Source organism: Apiospora hydei (assembly GCF_038363865.1).
Source record: "Apiospora hydei strain CBS 114990 chromosome Unknown utg000008l_segment0_segment0, whole genome shotgun sequence".
NCBI classification, from domain to species: Eukaryota; Fungi; Ascomycota; class Sordariomycetes; order Amphisphaeriales; family Apiosporaceae; genus Apiospora; species Apiospora hydei.
The window spans coordinates 2,375,288-2,395,308 of record NW_027117367.1 but is presented as its reverse complement, the minus strand read 5'-3'; the positions used below and the strand labels follow the sequence as shown (position 1 = coordinate 2,395,308).

At 53.4% G+C, this 20,021-nt stretch overlaps 7 protein-coding genes across 7 annotated transcripts; 3 read left to right on the top strand and 4 right to left on the bottom strand.

The window, feature by feature from the left end:
- Positions 1-155: 155 nt before the first annotated feature.
- Positions 156-1,324, top strand: PG997_011317 (Gibberellin 20-oxidase; the record flags this gene model as incomplete). Its single annotated transcript, XM_066815632.1, has 3 exons — positions 156-518; positions 574-1,015; positions 1,092-1,324. The coding sequence occupies 3 exons, from the start codon at positions 156-158 to the stop codon at positions 1,322-1,324; spliced, it is 1,038 nt and encodes a 345-aa protein (XP_066664922.1).
- Positions 1,325-3,716: 2,392 nt separating this feature from the next.
- On the top strand, positions 3,717-4,340 carry PG997_011316 (uncharacterized protein; the record flags this gene model as incomplete). Its single annotated transcript, XM_066815631.1, has 1 exon — positions 3,717-4,340. The coding sequence occupies one exon, from the start codon at positions 3,717-3,719 to the stop codon at positions 4,338-4,340; it is 624 nt and encodes a 207-aa protein (XP_066664921.1).
- A 516-nt stretch (positions 4,341-4,856) lies between these two features.
- PG997_011315 (uncharacterized protein) lies at positions 4,857-6,339 on the bottom strand (the record flags this gene model as incomplete). The annotated part of the gene is made up of 3 exons (XM_066815630.1): positions 4,857-4,901; positions 4,975-6,167; positions 6,318-6,339. 3 exons carry the CDS (start codon positions 6,337-6,339, stop codon positions 4,857-4,859), a joined length of 1,260 nt encoding a protein of 419 aa, XP_066664920.1.
- Positions 6,340-7,440: 1,101 nt separating this feature from the next.
- PG997_011314 (uncharacterized protein) lies at positions 7,441-9,545 on the bottom strand (the record flags this gene model as incomplete). Its single annotated transcript, XM_066815629.1, has 2 exons — positions 7,441-9,096; positions 9,156-9,545. 2 exons carry the CDS (start codon positions 9,543-9,545, stop codon positions 7,441-7,443), a joined length of 2,046 nt encoding a protein of 681 aa, XP_066664919.1.
- A 1,052-nt stretch (positions 9,546-10,597) lies between these two features.
- PG997_011313 (uncharacterized protein) lies at positions 10,598-11,278 on the bottom strand (the record flags this gene model as incomplete). The annotated part of the gene is made up of 1 exon (XM_066815628.1): positions 10,598-11,278. One exon carries the CDS (start codon positions 11,276-11,278, stop codon positions 10,598-10,600), a length of 681 nt encoding a protein of 226 aa, XP_066664918.1.
- Positions 11,279-11,865: 587 nt separating this feature from the next.
- On the bottom strand, positions 11,866-12,549 carry PG997_011312 (uncharacterized protein; the record flags this gene model as incomplete). Its single annotated transcript, XM_066815627.1, has 1 exon — positions 11,866-12,549. One exon carries the CDS (start codon positions 12,547-12,549, stop codon positions 11,866-11,868), a length of 684 nt encoding a protein of 227 aa, XP_066664917.1.
- A 1,206-nt stretch (positions 12,550-13,755) lies between these two features.
- Positions 13,756-20,004, top strand: PG997_011311 (uncharacterized protein; the record flags this gene model as incomplete). The annotated part of the gene is made up of 3 exons (XM_066815626.1): positions 13,756-17,420; positions 17,546-19,910; positions 19,975-20,004. 3 exons carry the CDS (start codon positions 13,756-13,758, stop codon positions 20,002-20,004), a joined length of 6,060 nt encoding a protein of 2,019 aa, XP_066664916.1.
- Positions 20,005-20,021: the final 17 nt, after the last annotated feature.

The following is a 20,021-nucleotide window of genomic DNA, read 5'->3' as shown; positions in this document are numbered from 1 at the left end:
AACTTAAGTATTAGTCGCGCCTGCTAAATGGGATTTGTAATACGCCTAAACCTTGCCTACTTTCTTCATCATCTGCTCGCATCAACGACTGCCTAAATTTGCCGATACTGTGAACAATCTGTCGAAGCTTGAAGAGGTTCGCTAGCGCAATTACCATGGCCGACGCTGCCAATTCTACTGCGATACCCATCGTTGATTTCCAGAACTGGATCAATGGGTCGATCGCTGAAAGGAGGCAGATCGCCAAGGAACTGACCGAAGCATGTCGCCGAGTTGGCTTCGTTTATATCGTGAACTATGGAGTTCCCGATAGCCTCTTGCAGCAGTCGTTTGACTGGTCCAAGAGACTCTTTGATTTGCCCGAAGAGAAGAAGATGCTCGCGCCTCACCCTCCCGGCCCTTACGTCCACCGTGGGTACTCGTGGCCCGGACTGGAGAAGGTCTCGCAGTATATACACAAAGAAGGTGACGACGCTGGTGCTGCAGATGCTGAATTGCGAAAGGTGACGGACTGTAAGGTGAGAAGCTCCCCTTTTCTTAATTCGAATATAAACTTGATGCTTACACTATTAGCAGGAGAGCTATGAGATCGGCAGCGAAGAACTCCAATCGCAGCCCAACGTGTGGTTACCTGATGAGGTGCTACCTGGATTTCGCGACTTCATGACTGCCTTCTACTGGAAGTGTTTCGAAGCCAGCAAGGACTTGCTGAGCGCACTGGCCCTGGGGATAGGGTTAGAAGACGACCAATTCTTTGTGCCGTATCACAATGGTCATGGTAACCAACTGCGCCTTCTGCATTACCCGCCTGTCGAGACCGAGAAGTTGTCCAGTGAGGCAGTCGCGCGAATGCCGGCGCACTCGGACTGGGGTACCATCACCCTCCTGTTCCAGGACGAATGCGGGGGACTGCAAGTCGAACACCCAAATAGCCCAGGGACCTTCATGGACGCTACCCCGGTCAAGAATGCCCTGGTGATGAATGTTGGCGATTTGCTGATGCGTTGGAGTAATGGTAAGGTTGAACAAAACATGTGGTTACTGCGTTTACTACCCCTGAGTGACCACACTAATGCATGAATATCCTGCAGATTACTTGAAGTCAACACTCCACCGTGTCACGGTGCCCCCGATGGATAGCTCTCAAGAAGGAACCATGCCGCAGATGACGCGGGCGAGATACTCGATCCCATACTTTGTTAGCCCAAACCCGGATGCAGTCATCGAATGCATCCCGCAATGTGCGGGCCCCGGAAACCCGCCCAAGTATGAACCAGTGAAGCAAGATGGTTATCGACGAATGCGTGCAAAACTACAGTACTAGGAGGCATGGGTCGATTTTAGTATTGGCATCTGCTAGGGTCTCATGGTGCATAGTAACTACACCATGCATTGAATACATTACCTACCAGACAGAGACCTGGACCGGACACATACAGATGCACTGGCACATCTAGTATCTAATAACTGCAGCAGCTCATGACCGCTCCAACAGAACCTATTGGCGAGCTTGGTTGCTGCGCGCGCGTAAAACATAGGGGTCAGTAAAACCCTACCCGGGGGGTTTCGTAGGCCACAGTTCGAACCCTGACGGGGGCTCTCGCAACGTAGGCTGAGCTTTTTGCCATCCCTTCCTTCATTTACTTTCCTTCCAGCTATTCAGCCGACTAGTTGTGCTATCTACGTAGTAGCATATGTGATGGGACGAGGACATCGGGCTTGCCCATGGCCGTACGGAAACAAGAAGACAGCTTTCACATGGGATTACAGGCGACCTAGACCGACATCGACACAGGCTGCTGATTCAGCTGCCTCGGTGAACGACTAGGTGCGTGAATGCGAGTCCATATAGGGATAGAATCTCAAGCACACTTCATGCGAGAGAACGGTCCAGACTACCAAGTTGCGAGTTGTCAGATGGCGGTTGCTATGACTGAGGACGCAAGGACCTTTTTGGAGTGACGATGACTTCCTTGGATTGTGGTTTCTGATACTTTGGAGGAGCGTGGGCGTAAAGCGCCGCCGGTGCGCCATAATGGCAACCACATACGATAGGGTCCGGCGCCGAGTCATAATATCGTAACTGCCGACATCCTTACAACACATTGAATTCATTGCTCTCCACGCCAACCTGTTACTCTGCTACATCGTTTCTCTCCTTTGGGATAAGCGGCCAGCCAAGCAACCAAGCTACCTATCTACGGCACAGCCCCGCACGCGCCGCATTCTTTTTCGGATCTGCAAATCGTGGCTGCGTGGAGTGCTGTTCACATGTTCAGATGGAGCACAATCAATCACCAAAACGCCTTGCTTACTACACTTTTTAGGGTATGTTAGTTCTCCAACCCGCCGTAGTACCCCCTTTAATGCGAAATACCGCTTAAATAGTGGGACCGGCCCTTGGCACTTGGTCCAATTAGGATATCAGATGTCTTCGGATTTTGAGAGTTCACGCCGTCGAGGACTTCAGCTTCTGTTGTTACCTTTGTAGGTTATTATATGTATCAGAACTTCTCCACTCTCTGAGCGGTATTTCGCACTCGAGGGGCAAGAGGCCGGCTGATTAAACAGGTCTGTGCGCCACCTCAACCTTCAATTGCACTTCCTGGACTCAATTCGATCCCCCTTGGTCGATTTAATTCAAAAAAAATCGAAACGAATATCAACGAGCTTACTGGCACTCGTTTTATATTCTCATATTTTTGTTTGAATTTTCGCCTCCGTTGTGCGGCTATCGGGCCAGTTTGAAGTGTATAGATCGAGATGCAGGATGACCGGTTTATTCTGCCTAGGGGTGGGGGATAGGTGCTAATGCAACGCCAGACTACCGTACTCCAACGGCTACGGACGGGAAGGAAGACAACGGACGACAAGTTTGGCGACCTGGATCATCTGGATCCGCCTAGTTCCCACCAGCGACCCGGATATTGTCGCCGACAGGGCCCCGCTATCCTTCCAAGTCGGGCAACAACACTTGTCAATCTTCATGTTGTGAGGGTCGTTTGCGAGCTTTAAAAATAGTAATCACAGAATTGGGTTCGTCTGTTCGCCAGTATGTTGTCATGGAACATGCCTAGACAACTGCATAGCCACTACTAGAATGGATGAACAAGAAGACATGCAGTTTGTTCGTTGGTTAGTCAGGCTGCACCGCATGTAAGCGAATCTGCAAGATGTATTGAATGTTCATGGGGGGACTCTGAGCAGGGAGCGTAGGTATGTACGGTACTACTCACTTATATAAGAAGCTGTATTCGTTTCTTCTGCCTGGCATGAAGCAAGCAATTGAAACCAAACCATTTCGCCATCCACCTTCCACTTTGTCTACGATTTCAAGATAAAAAGGACAACAGCATTGAGCTTGATATATTGCAACCCCATACAACCTTGACATCTGCAACGCCCACCTACCCACCTACCTTACCTACCACCATCGACTGACCCGAATGGCCATGGCAACCACCCTCCAAGACCAAAAGACCCCAATGATGGCGACGGCGACGGCCGCAGCCGACGACGCACCCCCACCCCTTACACCGAAGCCCAACGCACCGCCCTCTCCGCCGCCGTAGCCAAAGCCGAGGCCGGCCGTCCCCCTCAGCCCTTCCTCCTCCTCGGGCGCCCGCGACTCCCTCGAGAGCACCTACACCACCGACCCCCAGTCCCCCTTCCTGTCCGGCGGCGCCGGCCCCGACGACCGCCTCCGCAAGTACAACATGTACTACACCACCTCGCGCCTCTCGACGATGCTGCACCGCGGCAAGCGCCAGGACACGCCCGCCGAGTATTACATGCAAAGCGACGTCCTCGCGATGCCGGGCAAGCCGCAGCTGCTGTTGCGGCGGACACCGCCACAGGACCAGGAGCAGGAGGAGCAGCAACAGAAGAAAAAGAAGAACTCGGACAAGGACGGGCCGGTTCTGGCGTGGGGCCGCATGCAGATGTTCCCGTGGCGTCACTGCGTCATCGGGCTGGGAGACCCCAAGACCCCCACAGAAGGCGGAGGCATCAAGCTGCACCGCGACAAGGGCTGGATGCACCGCAGCGACTGGCGCTTCAGCACGGCCGTCGGCTCCAGCGACGGGAAAGTGGTCGAGTACATCTGGCGCAAGGATATGGGAATGGTCGGCGCGACCGTCTACAAGTGCGTGGCCGCCGGCGACGAGAGCACCATCTACGCGCGGCTCCTCAGCGGCGGAGGCATGAACGGCAGGAAGGGCGGCGAGATAATGGTCCGCGAGGGCCTCGCGGGCGGGCTCGAGGAGCTGCTGCTCGTGGGCGGACAGACCATCTGGGCATGGGAGGCGTTGGACTACCAGAGCTTGCTGCAGGGCTACTAGGGTTAGTAAAAGCCCGGTTTGTTAATTTATTAGCCCTACGGGCTATAGCAAATCGGACAACTTATGGTTGGACTAGGCAGACCGACTGGAGAGAGAGAGCGAGCGAGCGAGCGAGGGAGGAAGAGTGATACCCAAATTGAAAAAAAACATAAGTCTGCTTGGCGGTGCAAGTTGTAGTATAGTTCATCATTCTAGTATTTCACAACCCAATGAACAAGCAAACTTTGAGCCGCAACGCCATGAACATAAGGATAAAGGTGGTATCTAATGAATTCGATGCTAAGGTATTTAATTTCAATTTTTCAAAGGAGAACAACACCACCACCAGAAACCGTAAAGCGCGCCGGCTAAGCCCTAGACAGGGGGTTAAAGAGCAGCGTGGCCAGTGTATGCCACGTAGCTAAGAATTACACTTCCACGGTCCTATATGAATAGGACCAGGGACTAGTTTGAGGTGACTGATGCCAGAACGCTCTGATCGCATCCAGCCTCATACGCAGCAGACCTTCCTCATCTTTAAGGTGGCGCGGCATTGCCCGTCATATAAGCGCTGAATGCTCGCTGTAACACAAAAACGTCAGTAAACATGCAACACAAAGCATTGTAAGGGTGATGGGTTTATTCTCGAACTTACCGGGTTCCTTGTCTGAAGGAAGACCGTCCCTGGCCCTGTAAACTTGCACACCAAGCCCTCACCGCTGGCGAAGCCGGCCATGATGCCGCCGGACGCGACACGCTCCATGATGTACTTGGTGTTCCAGGCGACGAGATGGCCGTTGTCAACGATGTACTTCTCGCCGTCCTGGAGGTCCTTGCGGATGATGGCGCCGAAGGACGTGATCCACAACAACCCAACGCCCGTCATCTTGTAGACCCACAGCCCTTCGCCGGAGAACATGGCCTTGCCCAGCCCCTGGCGCTTGTAGTCCTTCACCACGCCCTGCGTGCTGGCGACGTAAGCGTCCTTGCCGACGCTCCACGACTCGTCGCCGTGCAGGCGGATCGTCGTCATGTCGCCCAGCATGCCGGGCGCGAACAGCACCTCGCCGGGTCCAATGAAAGTCGAGTGGCCGATGTCGCCGCCCGCGATCATGCGCTTCAGGTTGAACTTGTACTCGCCCTTGAGCGTGACCGTCGGTGACATGGCGATGAGCACACCGGGCTTCGCGTCCAGGGGGCAACCCATGGCCAGCTGCAGCGTAATGATGCTATTGGAGTCCCGGTGGCTGATACGGTAGGACCCGCCATTAAACTGGCCCACGTCGTCGCCCGTCGTGCTCTGTGCGCCCTGGAACTGGCCCGGCGGGGGCGCACCTGCGTGCATGTTCACGGCATGTTGCTGCTGGGGAGCCTGCGAGCTCATGGCCGAGGCGCGGCGCGAGAGGTCTATGCTGCTGGCATGTGTCGAATGCGTCTTCTCTTGCGGGTAGCCACCCTCGGAAGACCCATCGTATCCCGGCAGCTTGCCGGGCGGCGGCGTCATGCCATTGCCATCCCGCATAGGCAGGTTCATGTGTTGCTGTTGCTGAGCATAGTTGGGCTGTGCTTGTGCCTGGGGCGGCGGTGGGTAGGAGAGGGGCGTGGTCGACTGTGACGGCGGCTGTGGGGTTCCGCCCTGCTGGGGAGGCGGCGGGTATGACTGTTGTGGAGGTGACTGGTAGGATTGCTGAGGCGGCGTGTTATAGGATTGCTGTTGCTGCGGCGGCGGCGACGGATAATGCTGCGCGCCGGGCGGCGCAAAGCTCGGGGTGCCGGGCGGCGGAGGGTAGAATTTGGTCTGGTTCGCCGGCGGCGAGGTCGGTGGAAGAGGGTAGCTCTTCTGCTGGCCTATGAGTTCATTGTTAGCCGAGAAGCTGAGCGATCGGTAGGTAAGGTATGTTATCCATACCTGCACCCGAGACAGCCGTGCCCGGAGGAGCTGCTGAATGTTAGTATCGCGAATTCGAGGTTATCTTGGGCGATCGAGCGGTAACATACGAGGGTAGTATTGACCCGACATTGTCGTTCAAGTTTGGCGCAAACTTGCCAATGAACAAATCGAAGCTTCGACAAGAGGCACTGATATCGCTACACGAATAGCTACAACTCCAGATTAGCCATCATCCGCCAGAGGACAGGCGTAAGCAGATGCATGGTCCGCATTCGACCGATCTTGGATGCTGTGCCGTTGTACTCCAGGAAAAGGACCCCGCACTTACACAGCTGGGCGATCTCAGCCAACAGAAAGTCTCCAAGAAAGTGAGTGATTCTTCGTGTAATGCGCAACACTTGTTCTGCAGTCGCAAAAAGGGCGGATTCTAGGTAGGAAGCAAACTAAAGAGCGAGAAGGACGAAGACCAGACTGTCGGCTCACTAGAGAAGGGGAGGAGGGCCTGCCTGCCTGCATGGGCGGGCGGGAAGGTTGCCTCTCTCCTAGCCACGCCACTGCAGTGCAGTGCAGTAGCCAGTTCGGCCTCGTGCAGGGAAGTGCAGCCGCGTCGATTCGCTTGAACCCAACGCCATCTTTTCCCCAGCCAACCGGTCAATCAGGAACGGTCTTCGGTGCGAGGGTGCGAGGGTGCGAGGGTGCCAGGCTGCCCAGGATGGCTAAATTGAGCAACTGGCGCCACTGGGCTCATTTGGGATGTTGGGCGGACTGAAGACTGAAACAAGTTGGGGGCCAATGGCAGCCATTGGTTGGCAGTCTTTGCTCTCTCAAACTCGCTGGCGCTTAGAAGACGCTCGGCTTGTCGGCAAGACCCGCTGGGCGCTTTCGCCCGTCATTGGCTCCGCTAATGGAATTGGCTCTAGCCTCTACTTATAGGTCTGTACATCATGGCCTTGAAGGAAAGAAAGCAAGTATATGTAGGTATGAATAAATTTGCGTGGAAGGCACAATTACTTCCTTTGCTTTCTGATTTTGCGACATTTGGTATGCATTACTGTCGATGCCTGACTTAAACGGCCCTCATAAAGTATAAACCGGGGTACTCGTTTTTGACGCCTACGGGGAAAACCTGGGGTATCATATGCTGTTGCTTCTCTCCCTCGATATTGCGTATGCAGGTATGCCTGCCCAAGGAAGAAAACAGCCATGTCGATCTATACTCTCTAGTTCCTTCTACTCCTTCTCGAGCATCATCCTGATCAGCTCAACCCAGACCCCAATGTCCTCGCAAATCTCAAGCTTCCTCTCGGCCCAAGCTTTATCTGGCCTTACTTCCTGAGATTCATCATGCGCCGTCTCCCGGAACACATCGTTGTGTGACACAATGTGGACCCGACCCCCTAATCCAATCTCGAGGGTGATATTGGCTGTTCGAGATTTGAAGGGGAACACGACCAAGAGTTGAGGGATAGGATGTGCCGTCAGTGTAATATCCACCGACAGGCTTGCCTTCACATCCGACCTGATGGGTGGTAGGGGCAGCTTAGGCATCAAGCCTGTGATATCATCCTGTACGATGGGCGTTGGCTTCCAGTTCGCGTTATGTAGAGCAATCTCGGCAAAGTTTGGTTTGGCCTTGAAGCTTTTGGCCAGAAGAGTAGACAGGAACGCAAACTGCCGAAGGACTGGCAACATGGCCATGAGTTGCCGGGGATGTTGCATAGGCACTTTGCTCAACACCTGGCCGTAGACCGGCTTGTATATGAAAAGCGTGTTCTTGTGCCCTGTAAGATTGAGCTGACTTGGGCTATTGGGATTCGGAATGGTAGTGACTGCTTGGGCCCGTCGGATGATGCGTGGCTCACTGGGGTCGTACCCACTGTCGGGAGCGATGGGGAAGACAATGGCATCAAAGGTAACACTTGACTCAGGCAGGGGAATGCCGGCTATGCTATAAATGTGAGCTGCCGCTGCCGTTGTCACGACCACAGGCGGGTCGAACGTCGCTGTGAAGATGACATCCGGGATCTTGGGACCTGGTGGTACGTTCAGGCCTCCTTCGGTTTTAGGCTCGTCTCCTGGGGGTAGAAATATCATCTCCGGCTCCTGCCAGTCTAGCACATAGCCTGATGTTTGTTGCAACAACATGTCGTCACTCGTCAAATTCTGCGTCTTCTCAACCTCATCCGAGATCCAGTTTTCGGAGACGCGGATGCCCGGGATGTGCATCATGTCATTCCTGGGCGCGCACTCGATGAGCATCCCCCAGGTGAAGATGCCTAGCGCCTTCTTATGGATATCTACACTTGCCAATCTTCTTCTCGTCTTCCAGTAGTCAAGTGTCAATCCGATCTTGCCCCGGGCATGCATCATGGGCACTCCGTGACGGAGGCAGAGCGCGTACATCTGAAGTCGACTGTCCGATAAATTCTCCTCGGGAATGGTCGGATCATCTCGAAGTTTCCGCATGTCCCATTCATGCAATTTCATGAAGCTTTCGTACAAGCCAGCAACAGCATCGTAGCAGTTAAGTGTAGGGAGAACACTGAGCTTGTCCAGGGCTGCGAGTCGCTCCAGGTTGGGCTGGAAAGCCAACAGTGTCTTGGTCAGTGGGCTTTGCCCCTCAGCCAACTTCAGGTCTTCCAGTAATATATCGGCCGCCTTGCCGACGTGTTTCTGGGCGTTGTCGGAGCATTCAGGGTATGTGAGAGAGACATTTTCCACAACGTGGTTAGTAATGATGATCTCGAGCGCCAGCCCAGAACCTGCCATGACCAAAGTCTTGGAATGAGGGCCACCAGCCGGGTTATCCTCCCAAAGGCACTCGAGGCCAATCTCCCTAGCAAGGCGCTCGAGACCTTCGTTGCTCACCATGGGTCTGGCGGCACGCTGCACATAGTTAGTCCCGGGCTTCATGGGAATGCGAGAGCAAGCTGGCCACAACATACCTTGACCGTCTCTATTATGAAGTCCATCTTCCTCTTGTGGGCTTCCTCCTCGGACTTGCCGAGGGTCATGGTTCCCATGCTGAGGTTCTCGAGGTGGAGGTCAAGATGGTTATTCATGCCTAAGGCGCCGAGAGCAGCAGTGGCCGAGGGGCTGTCAAAGTTCATCGCCGAAGCTCCATCATTAGGCGGTTGCTGCTTCAACGTGAACGATGTCGCAGGCGACTTCTTCACGTGCTGCGGCGATGTACGCGAACCTGATGGGGGAGAAAAGGCAGTCTGCGCCTGTGAGGCCGAGAAAGGAGTAGAAACGGGAGGGGTTGGTGCAGCACCCGGCATTTGCGAGGGCGTGCGGCCCTGTTGTGAGGGACCATGGCGCATTGGAGTCGACATGTTGACGGATGGCTAATGAGCCTGGCATATGATGTAGTCCCCCGTCTCAAGGATTGTATGGTGGTTCAACCAAAAACTGGCATGCAAGTAAGATACGAAGCCAAGAGCTGAGATGGAGGCTCTCGGTGTGTGGAAAGGCGGTCTCAAGCCTCGTCCTCTGTCTGGGACTTCAAGGTGCAGTCTGAAGCACCGCGTAGCAGCAGATTCCCATCTGAGTCGCGCCTCCCTACCAGTAGAGAAATAAACAAATGGAATGCTCAACCTCGGGACTCGAAGTCGCTCGCAGAAAGAAGCAGGTCAAGTATGTTCTAGACGCGGGAGTCCCTTCTCAAGGTCGCTCAGTTCTCATTGGTGCATGTGTTCAGCTCATACCAGACCGAAGAACATTTGATGGTGGGGCTGGATGCTTGATGAATGTTGTTGCTGGCATCAACACAAGCCACTACCCAGCCACAGTGTTACATACAGTGCTTCTGTATAGATACACTGTCTGTATCTTTAGTGCCGAGGAGGCAAATCAAACAAATGCAAATGGAGAGGCGAAGAGCCAGGGTTTCTACCTTCTGCCAATCCATATTCGCCAGATACGAGTCGCTTCAAGAACGAAATACCACAAATATATATGACAGCTCTTTGCATTATCAAAAACTCCTTTGATTGTGGGCTATGCTATAGACTTGTGGATTCAGAATTGACCAAAGTAACGACAGACTCTCTGACCAGATACCATTTCAATCCATCAGAGTCCAACGCTGAAAAGGCCCAACCTGTCCTAAACCATAAGGGATCACTAATGAAAATCGCAATAACAGAACTGTTCGTGTACGCCACTGTGACTGAAGATATCATCACCAGCCACCAGAAAATGCAAGATTGGTAGGGCCTTGTCAACACCATCATCATACCCTGATTCCCGCAGCCTAATCAATGCCGGGAGAGAAGTTCCCAATCGCGAGTCCAACAGGCAAGGCACCGTGCTACTCATATCCTTATTGATCTTTGATGCTTTCCCCCACCTGTTACGCTCGCTGGTTTCAAAATGAACGGCGGCGCTATGCCGAAGCCTCGACGGCTCTCTCGCTGGAATGTCTCACTACCTCGATATTCTGTCGGTCTTTGCTAGCCCGCTGTCGCTCGGCTCTCTTGGCCTGGCGGTCCTTGCACTTCTTGTGGTAGTTGGTGTCGGTGCTTCGCTGCCACTCGAGATACGCTTCGTACATCATTTGCTGCTTACACCACCGCGGGTCGTCCGGTCGAGGGGGTCCTTTAGGCTTGGAGACGGGTGTAGGTCCGAAACCGTGGGGATAGGCGCTCGCACGCGGTACACCGTTGCTTTGGGCACCAGCCAAGCCTGGCTGCTGTGGCAAGATGGGTGCGTGTCTGTTCGCGGCTTGCGTGGGCGTCTGGCTGATTGGGAAGTGAGCCATGCCAGGCTGGGGGACGAACGGAGCATTGGGCTGCAGGTTTGTTTGCGTTCCAATGGGGGCCTGCAATCCAATGGAAGCGGGCAAGCCTGCAGCATGTCCTGTTGCATTGCCGAGAGCCTGTGCAGGAGGGAGGATATCTCGAGCCGCAAGTAGATACGCATTAATGTCGTTGTAAAGTCCGGCGGGAATGGAAGGCATATGATCCTCATATCCAGCAATTGGTTGGATTCCCGGGGGCAGTTGCGTGCTTTGAGGGACCGGCCATTCGGATGGAGGCTGCTGCAGATTGGCCGAGTTGGGTTGCATGACTGGCGGCGGCAGGAGTCCTGGAGGAAACATTCTATCTCCTAGACTGCTCATCAGCTTCTCCTTCTGGCCGTCATCATGAGAAATTGCGTCTAGCAGGTCCAGGAAGACGCGACCCCAAGCACGCAGATCATCGATGGCTTTGGGGTTGAGGTCGGGAGCCTGGGGGAATCCTTCGCCGACTCGAAGAAGTTCAATACCGAAGGCCTGCCGGACTTTGGTGCGCTGGGTTCACTGAATGTTGCGGGATGTTGCTTTGGGACCTCTGTCAGAGTGAACTCAGAAGCCTTGGGGTTGAGTGTTGACCCTGCTCTAGGGACAGAAGCATCACCAGGCCCCCACTGGCGAGCAACATCTTCGACAGGATCGGATGCGCTGCGTCTATTGAGCTTTGCAATTAAAGCATTGTAGCGAGTCTCTTCCGCCGGTGGTGTGTCGCGTGGTGGGGAATTGACCTTTTCCTTGCCGCCAACTGTCATGCTGCAGATTGCAGGGTCTTGCAGGACAGCCTGCTCCGCATCGAGCTTTGAGGCTTTCATCGGAGCTTCTCGATGGGATAGGACATCCATATATTTCACCAAGCTTTCCTAAGATTGTGTGATTAACTTTTGTCCTTCATCCACCTTCTTCATTTTAGCCAGAGGGAACTCGGCTGTCAGTGAACTACTTTCTGACCATTCGGCTGGTGTTACGTAGACCGTCGGGGAGAAGCCGGTGTTGTCAGAATGTCTGGAGAAACTAAGAGAGTCTCTGATTCTGGCATTCTGAAGGATCAAATCAGACAGATCAGCGTGGACGTCAAACGAGCTGCCGGAGCTGGCCTGCAACTCGTGAGTCGTATTGGTGTTTTGATTCTCTACCTCGTCTACAAGTGCAAACTCCATCTTCGTTGCAGGGGCTGAGTGGATGAAGTCGGGGTCGATAGGCGAATGTCTGATCTTGTCGCAGGTGACACGAGATGTATCCACACGCAGTGCAGGCTTGGGGGAGATTTTCGGCTTTGACAAAGCCGCGGTCTTGGGAGGGTCGTATGTGTCGGCTCTTGGGCGACGGTTGGTTCGCCAGTCAGTACTCAGCAATGCCTCGATTTTCTTCGAGCCAGGCTCTGCTGTACCGGAAGACGGTTTGGAGACATGGACGAAGCTTCCCGTCGAAAAAGTGTCGTCTGTTTCACTCGAGTGAACAGAGACACCGCTAGAGGTGGCAGTCTTGATCGACAGGTTGCGAGCTCTGCCACGGATGGCCTTGCTCGTTTCAGCCAGAGAAGCCATGATGCCCTCGCTTGGTCCACGCAGGTCGAAACTCTGCATCAACGAAAGTGGGATTGATTTGTACAGGCGCTGGTTCGTTTGGGTACAGAGGAGCCAAGAGTATCTTGAAGCTGAGCCTGCAAGTTTGTTGTCTCAGTGACAATGCCTTTCAAAGAAATAGGGCATCGAAAATTCACAGAGTGCTGCTAAAATGCTGCAGAGCCTTTGGGGAGGACGAAGAAGAAAAATAAAAAATCACTATACCTTGTCAGTCTGTGGACTGTGGTTGTCGTAGACGGCCAGAAGACAGGCGATGTAATTTGGTGTTGACAAGGGCCAGCCTTTTCGGGAGGATCAGAGAGATCCCCGTTGATGCTGTCGTGCTCTTGGAATTACAGCAAGATAGATCTGCTCAAGAAGCAGAACTGCAAGACGATGGTATTTGGTTGCGATCAAGTCAAGGCCGTTGGGAAGCGCTGGGAATCAAATCAATTGACCAGGTCGGCTGGAAAAATAAATGTCGTAAGTTCTGCAAGCGAACTTTTGAAGGAATTCCAAAAAAGAGGAGGAGGATCCAAAAAGCTGGAGTAGAGACAATACTCGTCGCTGATTGAGTGCTTGGGATTGTAACGAGGCTATTCAGAATGGGTTGATTGTTGCAAAGTAAACCTTAGGTAGACACTCGACCCTCTTCAACATTAGAACAATGGCTAACAACAACCACAGGCACGGAAGCAGCTCCGTATTGCCCTAGCGTACATGGCGACTTCTTTAAACCACAAGGTTCGAGTCACACAATCCGATGGCTCTTTCCTTTCATTCACGATTCGCCCACGAGGCACCCAGCACCAATCAATTGGGCTGATCAACGCTTCCTGACTTGGCCAGATCAAACTGGTGATGGTGCCAGAAAGGAGTAAGCAAGGCCCAAAACAAAGCGGATCATGATAGGGAAGGCATGCTAAGGTGGGCGAAGACATTTGGGCAGCGGTAGCTGGAAAGCTAACGCCTTACCTGATTGACTATGCCGCCAAAGCCCCTGTAGCTGGAGCCTAAAGCTGAGCTGACATGGGCTGGCAGCACGCCGGCGAGCAGTCATCACTACTCCACTGGCTGGGACATATATCCACAAGCCATGCCCATCTGCAACATATACCCTGATTGCATTTTGCAAACTTGTCATGATACTTTTCCTGTATAAATTTTAATCATCACCTTTTGGCCAGAATGGAATCGCAGGGTGGGAACATCGCTAATGCTCCTGACCTGGATGACTTCGAACTCGTGGCTCGCGATGCAGTTCCCTTACAACCCCTCTCCTCAAAGCCCTCTCTAGCAGAGCGAAGATCTGCCATCCAGAGCTGGCTTCAGCCTACGGAATACCTCTCGCCAGGCAATGAACTTATGAAGCATGCGCATGCTCACGTACCTGGGACTGGGTCTTGGGTGCGAGAGGCGCCGGCTTTCCAGGCCTGGTCTGGGTCCACCGGATCAAGCTGTTTGGCTATCAAGGGCGTTGCTGGTAGCGGCAAGTCCGTCTTCGCTGCCAGCACCATCCGCCAGCTACAGCAATCAGAACCAGACACGCCAACACTCTTCTTCTTCTTCCGCCAAATCGTCGAGAAGAACCACAGTGCCAAATACCTGGTTCGCGACTTTGCCTCACAGTTACTCCCCCACAGCGACATCTTGCTGGAAAGGCTGGAAGTGTTCAGCAAGTCGAGTGGAGTGGACGGCAGTGAGCATGGGGCTCTATGGGGTGCTCTTGTAGAGGCAATATGCCGCACACATAAAGTCTACTGTGTGGTGGATGCGCTAGATGAAATGGATGATGAAGATTTTGACGTGATCAATCGTCTATGCAACATTGGAAATCATCACAACTCTATGGTCAGGGTGTTTTTGACGTGCCGGCCCATTCCCAAGATCGAAGATACTTTGTGTGGATTGGCGGTGCCGCAACTGAAGTTGGAGCCTTCTCTCATATACCCTGACGTGGCAAAATATGTCAGCGTGTCGATGGCGACTCTGGAACACACTTTGAGTCCGGAGAAGGAGGATCTGGTCAAGCAGACCATCTGCGAACGCGCTCAGGGGCTGTTTTTGCATGCCAGGTTAATGACCGATAACCTCACAGACGGTCTGCAGAAAGGACGAGTCAGTGAGCAGACGTTGCCAGACAGTTTGGAGCGGCTTTCGAGAAATCTCAGAGAAGTCTACGATGCCATGCTATTGGAACACGCCAAGCGCAGCGGAGTGACTCGAGAAGAACAGGCACGCATATTGATGTGTGTAACGCATTCAACCCGGCCTCTGAGACTTATCGAGCTCGGCTCTCTTGTTGCGCGCATGAAGGGCACCGATGACCTGAAGGAGGGGAAAGCGCTCGTGAAGGCAAGTTGCGGGCGGCTACTGGAGATACTCGAGGATGAGTCTGTCAGCATCATACATCACTCTTTTACCGAATTTCTCCACGACGAGACTCGGAACTCATCTTCGTCCTCGTTCCCTGTGCTTAACGCTACCTCGGCGCATGCTATGTTGGTGGAACTATCCTTGCAGTACCTTGACGCCTGCCCGCTTCTTGACTTCACCCTTGATGATCCTCAGAGAAATAGGGACTTACCAGATCCGGAGTGTGGCTTTGAAACTGGTTCCGATGGGCTCGAATCGCATAAGTCGTTCAACTACGACGAGGGAACGGACGAAGACTGTGAAATTAGGCAAACCAAGATCAACCAGCGGAATGCCATTATGGAAGAGATGGCCCTGAGCCAACCCTTGATGAAATATGCGATTCACAATCTATTCCACCATATCAAAGAGTCAGGTAGTGAGGGGCGCGTCTTTGCTGCACTCGATGCTTACCTTCTACCTGGAAAATCAGCCTTCGCAATAGTGGTGCTGAAATCCAGAACGATAAGTCGCTATCATGGACGGATTCGTCTCGGCAGGGCATTCGGCATTATGCATTTGGTCGCTATTGTAGGAATGGTGCAATACCTCCAGCATCTGTCTGAAATAGAGGGGGTCGAGCTTAATCAACCTGATAGCAACGGCCGAACACCATTGTCGTATGCAGCAGAGAACGGATACGTGGAAATTGTTAGCCATCTGCTAGAACAAGGCGTGGACCTAGAACCCGATGACGACGGTGGCCTGACGCCTCTGCACTATGCTGCTAGCACAGGGCAAGTCGAAGTTAGCAATTTACTCCTCGAGGCCGGGGTCAATCCGTTATTTTCAAAGACGGAACCTAGTCGTTGCAACTATGATCGAACAGCATTGCGATACGCCTGTGAAAATGGCAACCGCAGCCTTATCGACACATTCTTCCGCTTTGTGCCTAAAAGCGAGGCAAATAGATGCTTCCACTGGGCATCAGGAAGTGAGGCAGTGCAGACAATTCTTAGTATGGGAAACGTTGATGTCGATAGCGTGTTTCGCGGTTCAACAAGGTTATTCAAGGCCGTGGAGAATCTTGATTGCAAGCTCGTGGAAGTTCTCCTGGCACACGGCGCAGACCCGAATATACGATGCAGGGATCCCATCGATTGTCCGGACGATTGTACTAACGACTATACGAATGATGGTCTGGATGAGTCCGATGAAGCCGTCAAATTAACAATAGATGTTCCAGATGGTCCGACATCTATGCATGCGTTCGCTGGGTTCCCGTTCGGCAGAAGAACTCTCTATAACGAGGAAAGGGTTGAAGAGGCACGCAAGTGTCTCGCACTCCTCCTGAATCATGGAGGCCAAGTCAACACGAGAGCCAGCGAAGACAGTCAGACTCCGTTGCATTACGCGGTGAAGGGAGATGACGATTTGGCATGGTCCTGGGGCGACAATAACCAAGAAGCACTTGCAGATATGCTTTTGAGCGCTGGTGCTGATCCTAATGCCAGGAATGTAAGGGGCGAAACACCTCTGCATTGCGCATGCCCAGGATCTCCGGGTCTCGTTGATATCCTTGTCCGCTATGGGGCAGATATCGACGCAGTTGACGAGAATGGATTCACCCCATTGCTAACGATGATGAGCCGGGATGGCTCCTGGCACGGCAGACCCGATATCAAGCTCTTTACGAGACTAATCGACCACGGGGCCAATGTCAATAAGGCTACGAACAGAGGGAATACTGTACTCCACATGGCCATGATGAATTTGCAGAGCTATGATGAAGACGACCTTCCATACCTACTTAGCTTGCTCCGGGCAGGTGGCGACCTACGAAAGAAGAAGCATGATGGGCTGGTACCTCTTCTAACTTATGGTGTCGAGGACGGATGGCATACCAACTCATCGTCGACACTGAGTGTAACCATCTTGGAAGCTTTCGTCAGAGAAGGAATGGATATCAACGCACGGGACAATTCGGGCGAAACCATATTGTGGAAAGCCATGGGCTCGTCTGACAGAGGTATTGCTTTGATGAAGCAGCTCATCGGCCTGGGAGCAGACCCAAGAGTGCGGCGCTACGATGGGAGCACCTTGCTTCATGCAGCTGTGGGACGGTTTTGTAACTTGGACTGCATTCGGTTTCTAGTCTCACATGGGATTGATCCCGCGACTGAAGACCCCAAAGGAAACCCGCTCGTTCATTTAGCACTCTTGACGGAGTTCGGAAGCGATAATCTTGATGAAAAGTTGGAGTACATCCAAGGTCTTGTCGAGTTGGGTGCTTCACCCACAGCGAGGAACGGCAGAGGACAATCTGCTCTCCATCTTGCCAGTTCTGGATACCTCGATGATTCCTACCAAGAGCGTGGTCGGGAGCATTGGATCGATTTCGTGTTGAACACGGCCCTCTTTGCATGCACCAACGTCGACGAACAGGACCACGAGGGGCGACGCCAATTCATTATGCGGCATCTTACTCGGAATTTAACGTGGCTAGGCTACTCAGAGCTGGTGCTGACCCGACCTTATTAACAACAGATGGCTTGTCGCCCCTACATGTCGCTTGCATGGCTAGGCAAAGTGGGACTGTCGGCCTTCTACTTTCAGAGTACAGGAAACGCGACATACTCGATCAGCACTCGAATCTAAAGACGACTGGTTCCCATCAGCGCTCACCCCTGCATTATGCTTGCCGGTCCGGTCATCCAGAGAGCGTTAGGCACTTACTCAAGAATGGCGCCGATCCATCTCTGTGCGACAGTGCTGGATACACTCCGCTCCATGTCCTTGCTGAGTCTTTAAAAGAGCAGCAACTGTGGAAAACTGGAGGATTCCGCAGAAAAGGCATGACTTCGCCCCACGGGGATTCGAGACCAACATTGTCATATGGACAAGTTCAAGAAAACAGAGCGGCTGACATCGTCAGCCTCTTGAATGAAGCCGGAGCGAATCTGGAAGCGAAAATTAACAAAGGAGGTTCCTTCATCACGCCCATGGATCTCGCGATAGAAGCGAGCCTTGAGACAATGGTCGTCGAGTTGCTTCGACGTGGGTTTTCATCGCCGCAAGGGGTCGAAATTCGGTTGGTACACGAGGAGAAGATAAGAAAGACAGTACAGGAACTCATCTCAATTACTGACCCAGAGGAGATTTCCCAAGCAGTGGGGGTTCAGTTAGAGAATGGCAATGTCGACGCGATAGAAGAGTACTTCCGGTTGGGTGGTGATCCAATGGCCCATTTTCATGTGATGGTCTATAAAGGGTGCACAGCTTTACTTGAGCAGTTCAAGGAGAAGGCCTACCAGGTTAACTATCCGCCCTGGTCGGAGGAAGAGTTTTACCAGGGCACGCTTCTCACGGCTGCTTGCAACGACGTACAGCCGAATCTGCACGTTATCAAGACACTCGTCCAAATTGTCGGTGTCGATGTGAATGCAGTTTCCAATCAAGGTCGCTCTCGATACGGCGGCCCAAGCGATCTTGGAAAGACGACAGCGCTTCATTTCCTCGCTGAGGGTTCGCATTTTTGGCAAGTTGAAGCGCTGGAGTATCTGCTAGAGCAGGGTGCAGACATATCTGCTCTCGACTCGAAGGGGCGAACGCCTCTTCTTGCCGCTATCAGCACAGATGAACCTAACGGCTTCTGGAAGGAACATACCATCCAGATCTTGCTTGAGAATGGATCAGATCCCAACATGGCGGACAAGCGCGGCGTGACTTGCTTGGAGCATGCTGACGATAGCAAAGTCGCACAACTTCTCTTCCAGCATGGTGCTAACCTGTCGGGGTCGCCCAATGCCCTTTTCCGTGCGATGAAACGTATAGATCCTTTGTTGGTGGAGGTACTCCTTGAAAACGGCGCAGATGCTTGCGAAATGGCGAACAAAACGTATATCCTCCACGAGGTTGCACGGAGACGTTTCAACCCAGACAATGGAAGAACTTCTTGGGGAGAGCGTCAGCTTTCGGTCATCAGATTACTTCTCAGTCATGGTGCTAGCCCCTTTCTTGAGTACGGAGACGGCACTACGGTGTTACAGGCTGTCATAGAAGAGAAGGAAATTATAAGCCCGTTCTTTGAATTAGAAGGGCTAAACATGGAGCGAAGGGGGAGAGATGGGAGGACTTTGCTCATCTCTGCGTGCATCCCCTCCGTTGGGCAGGACAATCCCGTCTATGAGTATGGAATAGGATGGGCCTATCAGGAAGCTGCCTTTTTTGCGCTCGAACGCGGGGCGGATCCGAACGCAAGAGACGTGACCGGCAGGACAGCACTACACTGGCTTTGCACTATGGAGCAATTCTTCGATGACGAGCATAAACGTCTTCTCGCTGCTCTCATTGATGCTGGGCCATCTGTCATTCATCTACAGGACAAGGCGGGTGCCACGCCCTTGCACCTGGCCCTTCAGTCTTGGCAGACCCATGCCATAAATACCTTGCTCGAACACGGCGCCACGCTAGGTGGATCAGACCCGCAAGGTGATACTGCGCTGCATCACTGCGCGCGGCACATGACTGGCGGGAGGTCTATCGCATCCCAAGCTTCAGAGATGTTCGTGTCCTTCCTAGGGAAGGGCCTAGACATCAACGCGCGCAACCGGCGGGGCGAGACGCCACTACACGCCTTTATGGCCTCGGGGTGGGAGAGGAACGGCGAACAGGATTTCGAGAAGAGGCTTCCGCAGCGGCGGGGAGAGAAAGAGGAGCCGGCAAAGATGGAGGTCGTGGTCCCGCACACGGACGCCGCCGTCCTCGCCATCTTCCGGGACGCCGGGGCGGACTGGCACTGCTTCGACGATGCGGAGGGGTCGTCGCTGCTGCACGTCGTCGCGTCGCGCAAGACGGACGATTTGTACGTCGCCTGGCCGCATGGTGGCCTGAGCGAGCTCGCGGAGACGTTCGAGATGCTGCGCCGTGATGTCGGGCTCGACCCGCGGCTCGAGGATAGGCGGTTGCGGACGCCGGTGGATCTCGCGGTGGCGAGGGATAGGAGGAGATTGTGGATTTGTTCTCGGGCGAGAAGGGCTCGAGTCCGCGGAGGTGAAAATACTTGGATTCGGTCTCGGATGAGGAGGGGTTTATCGGGG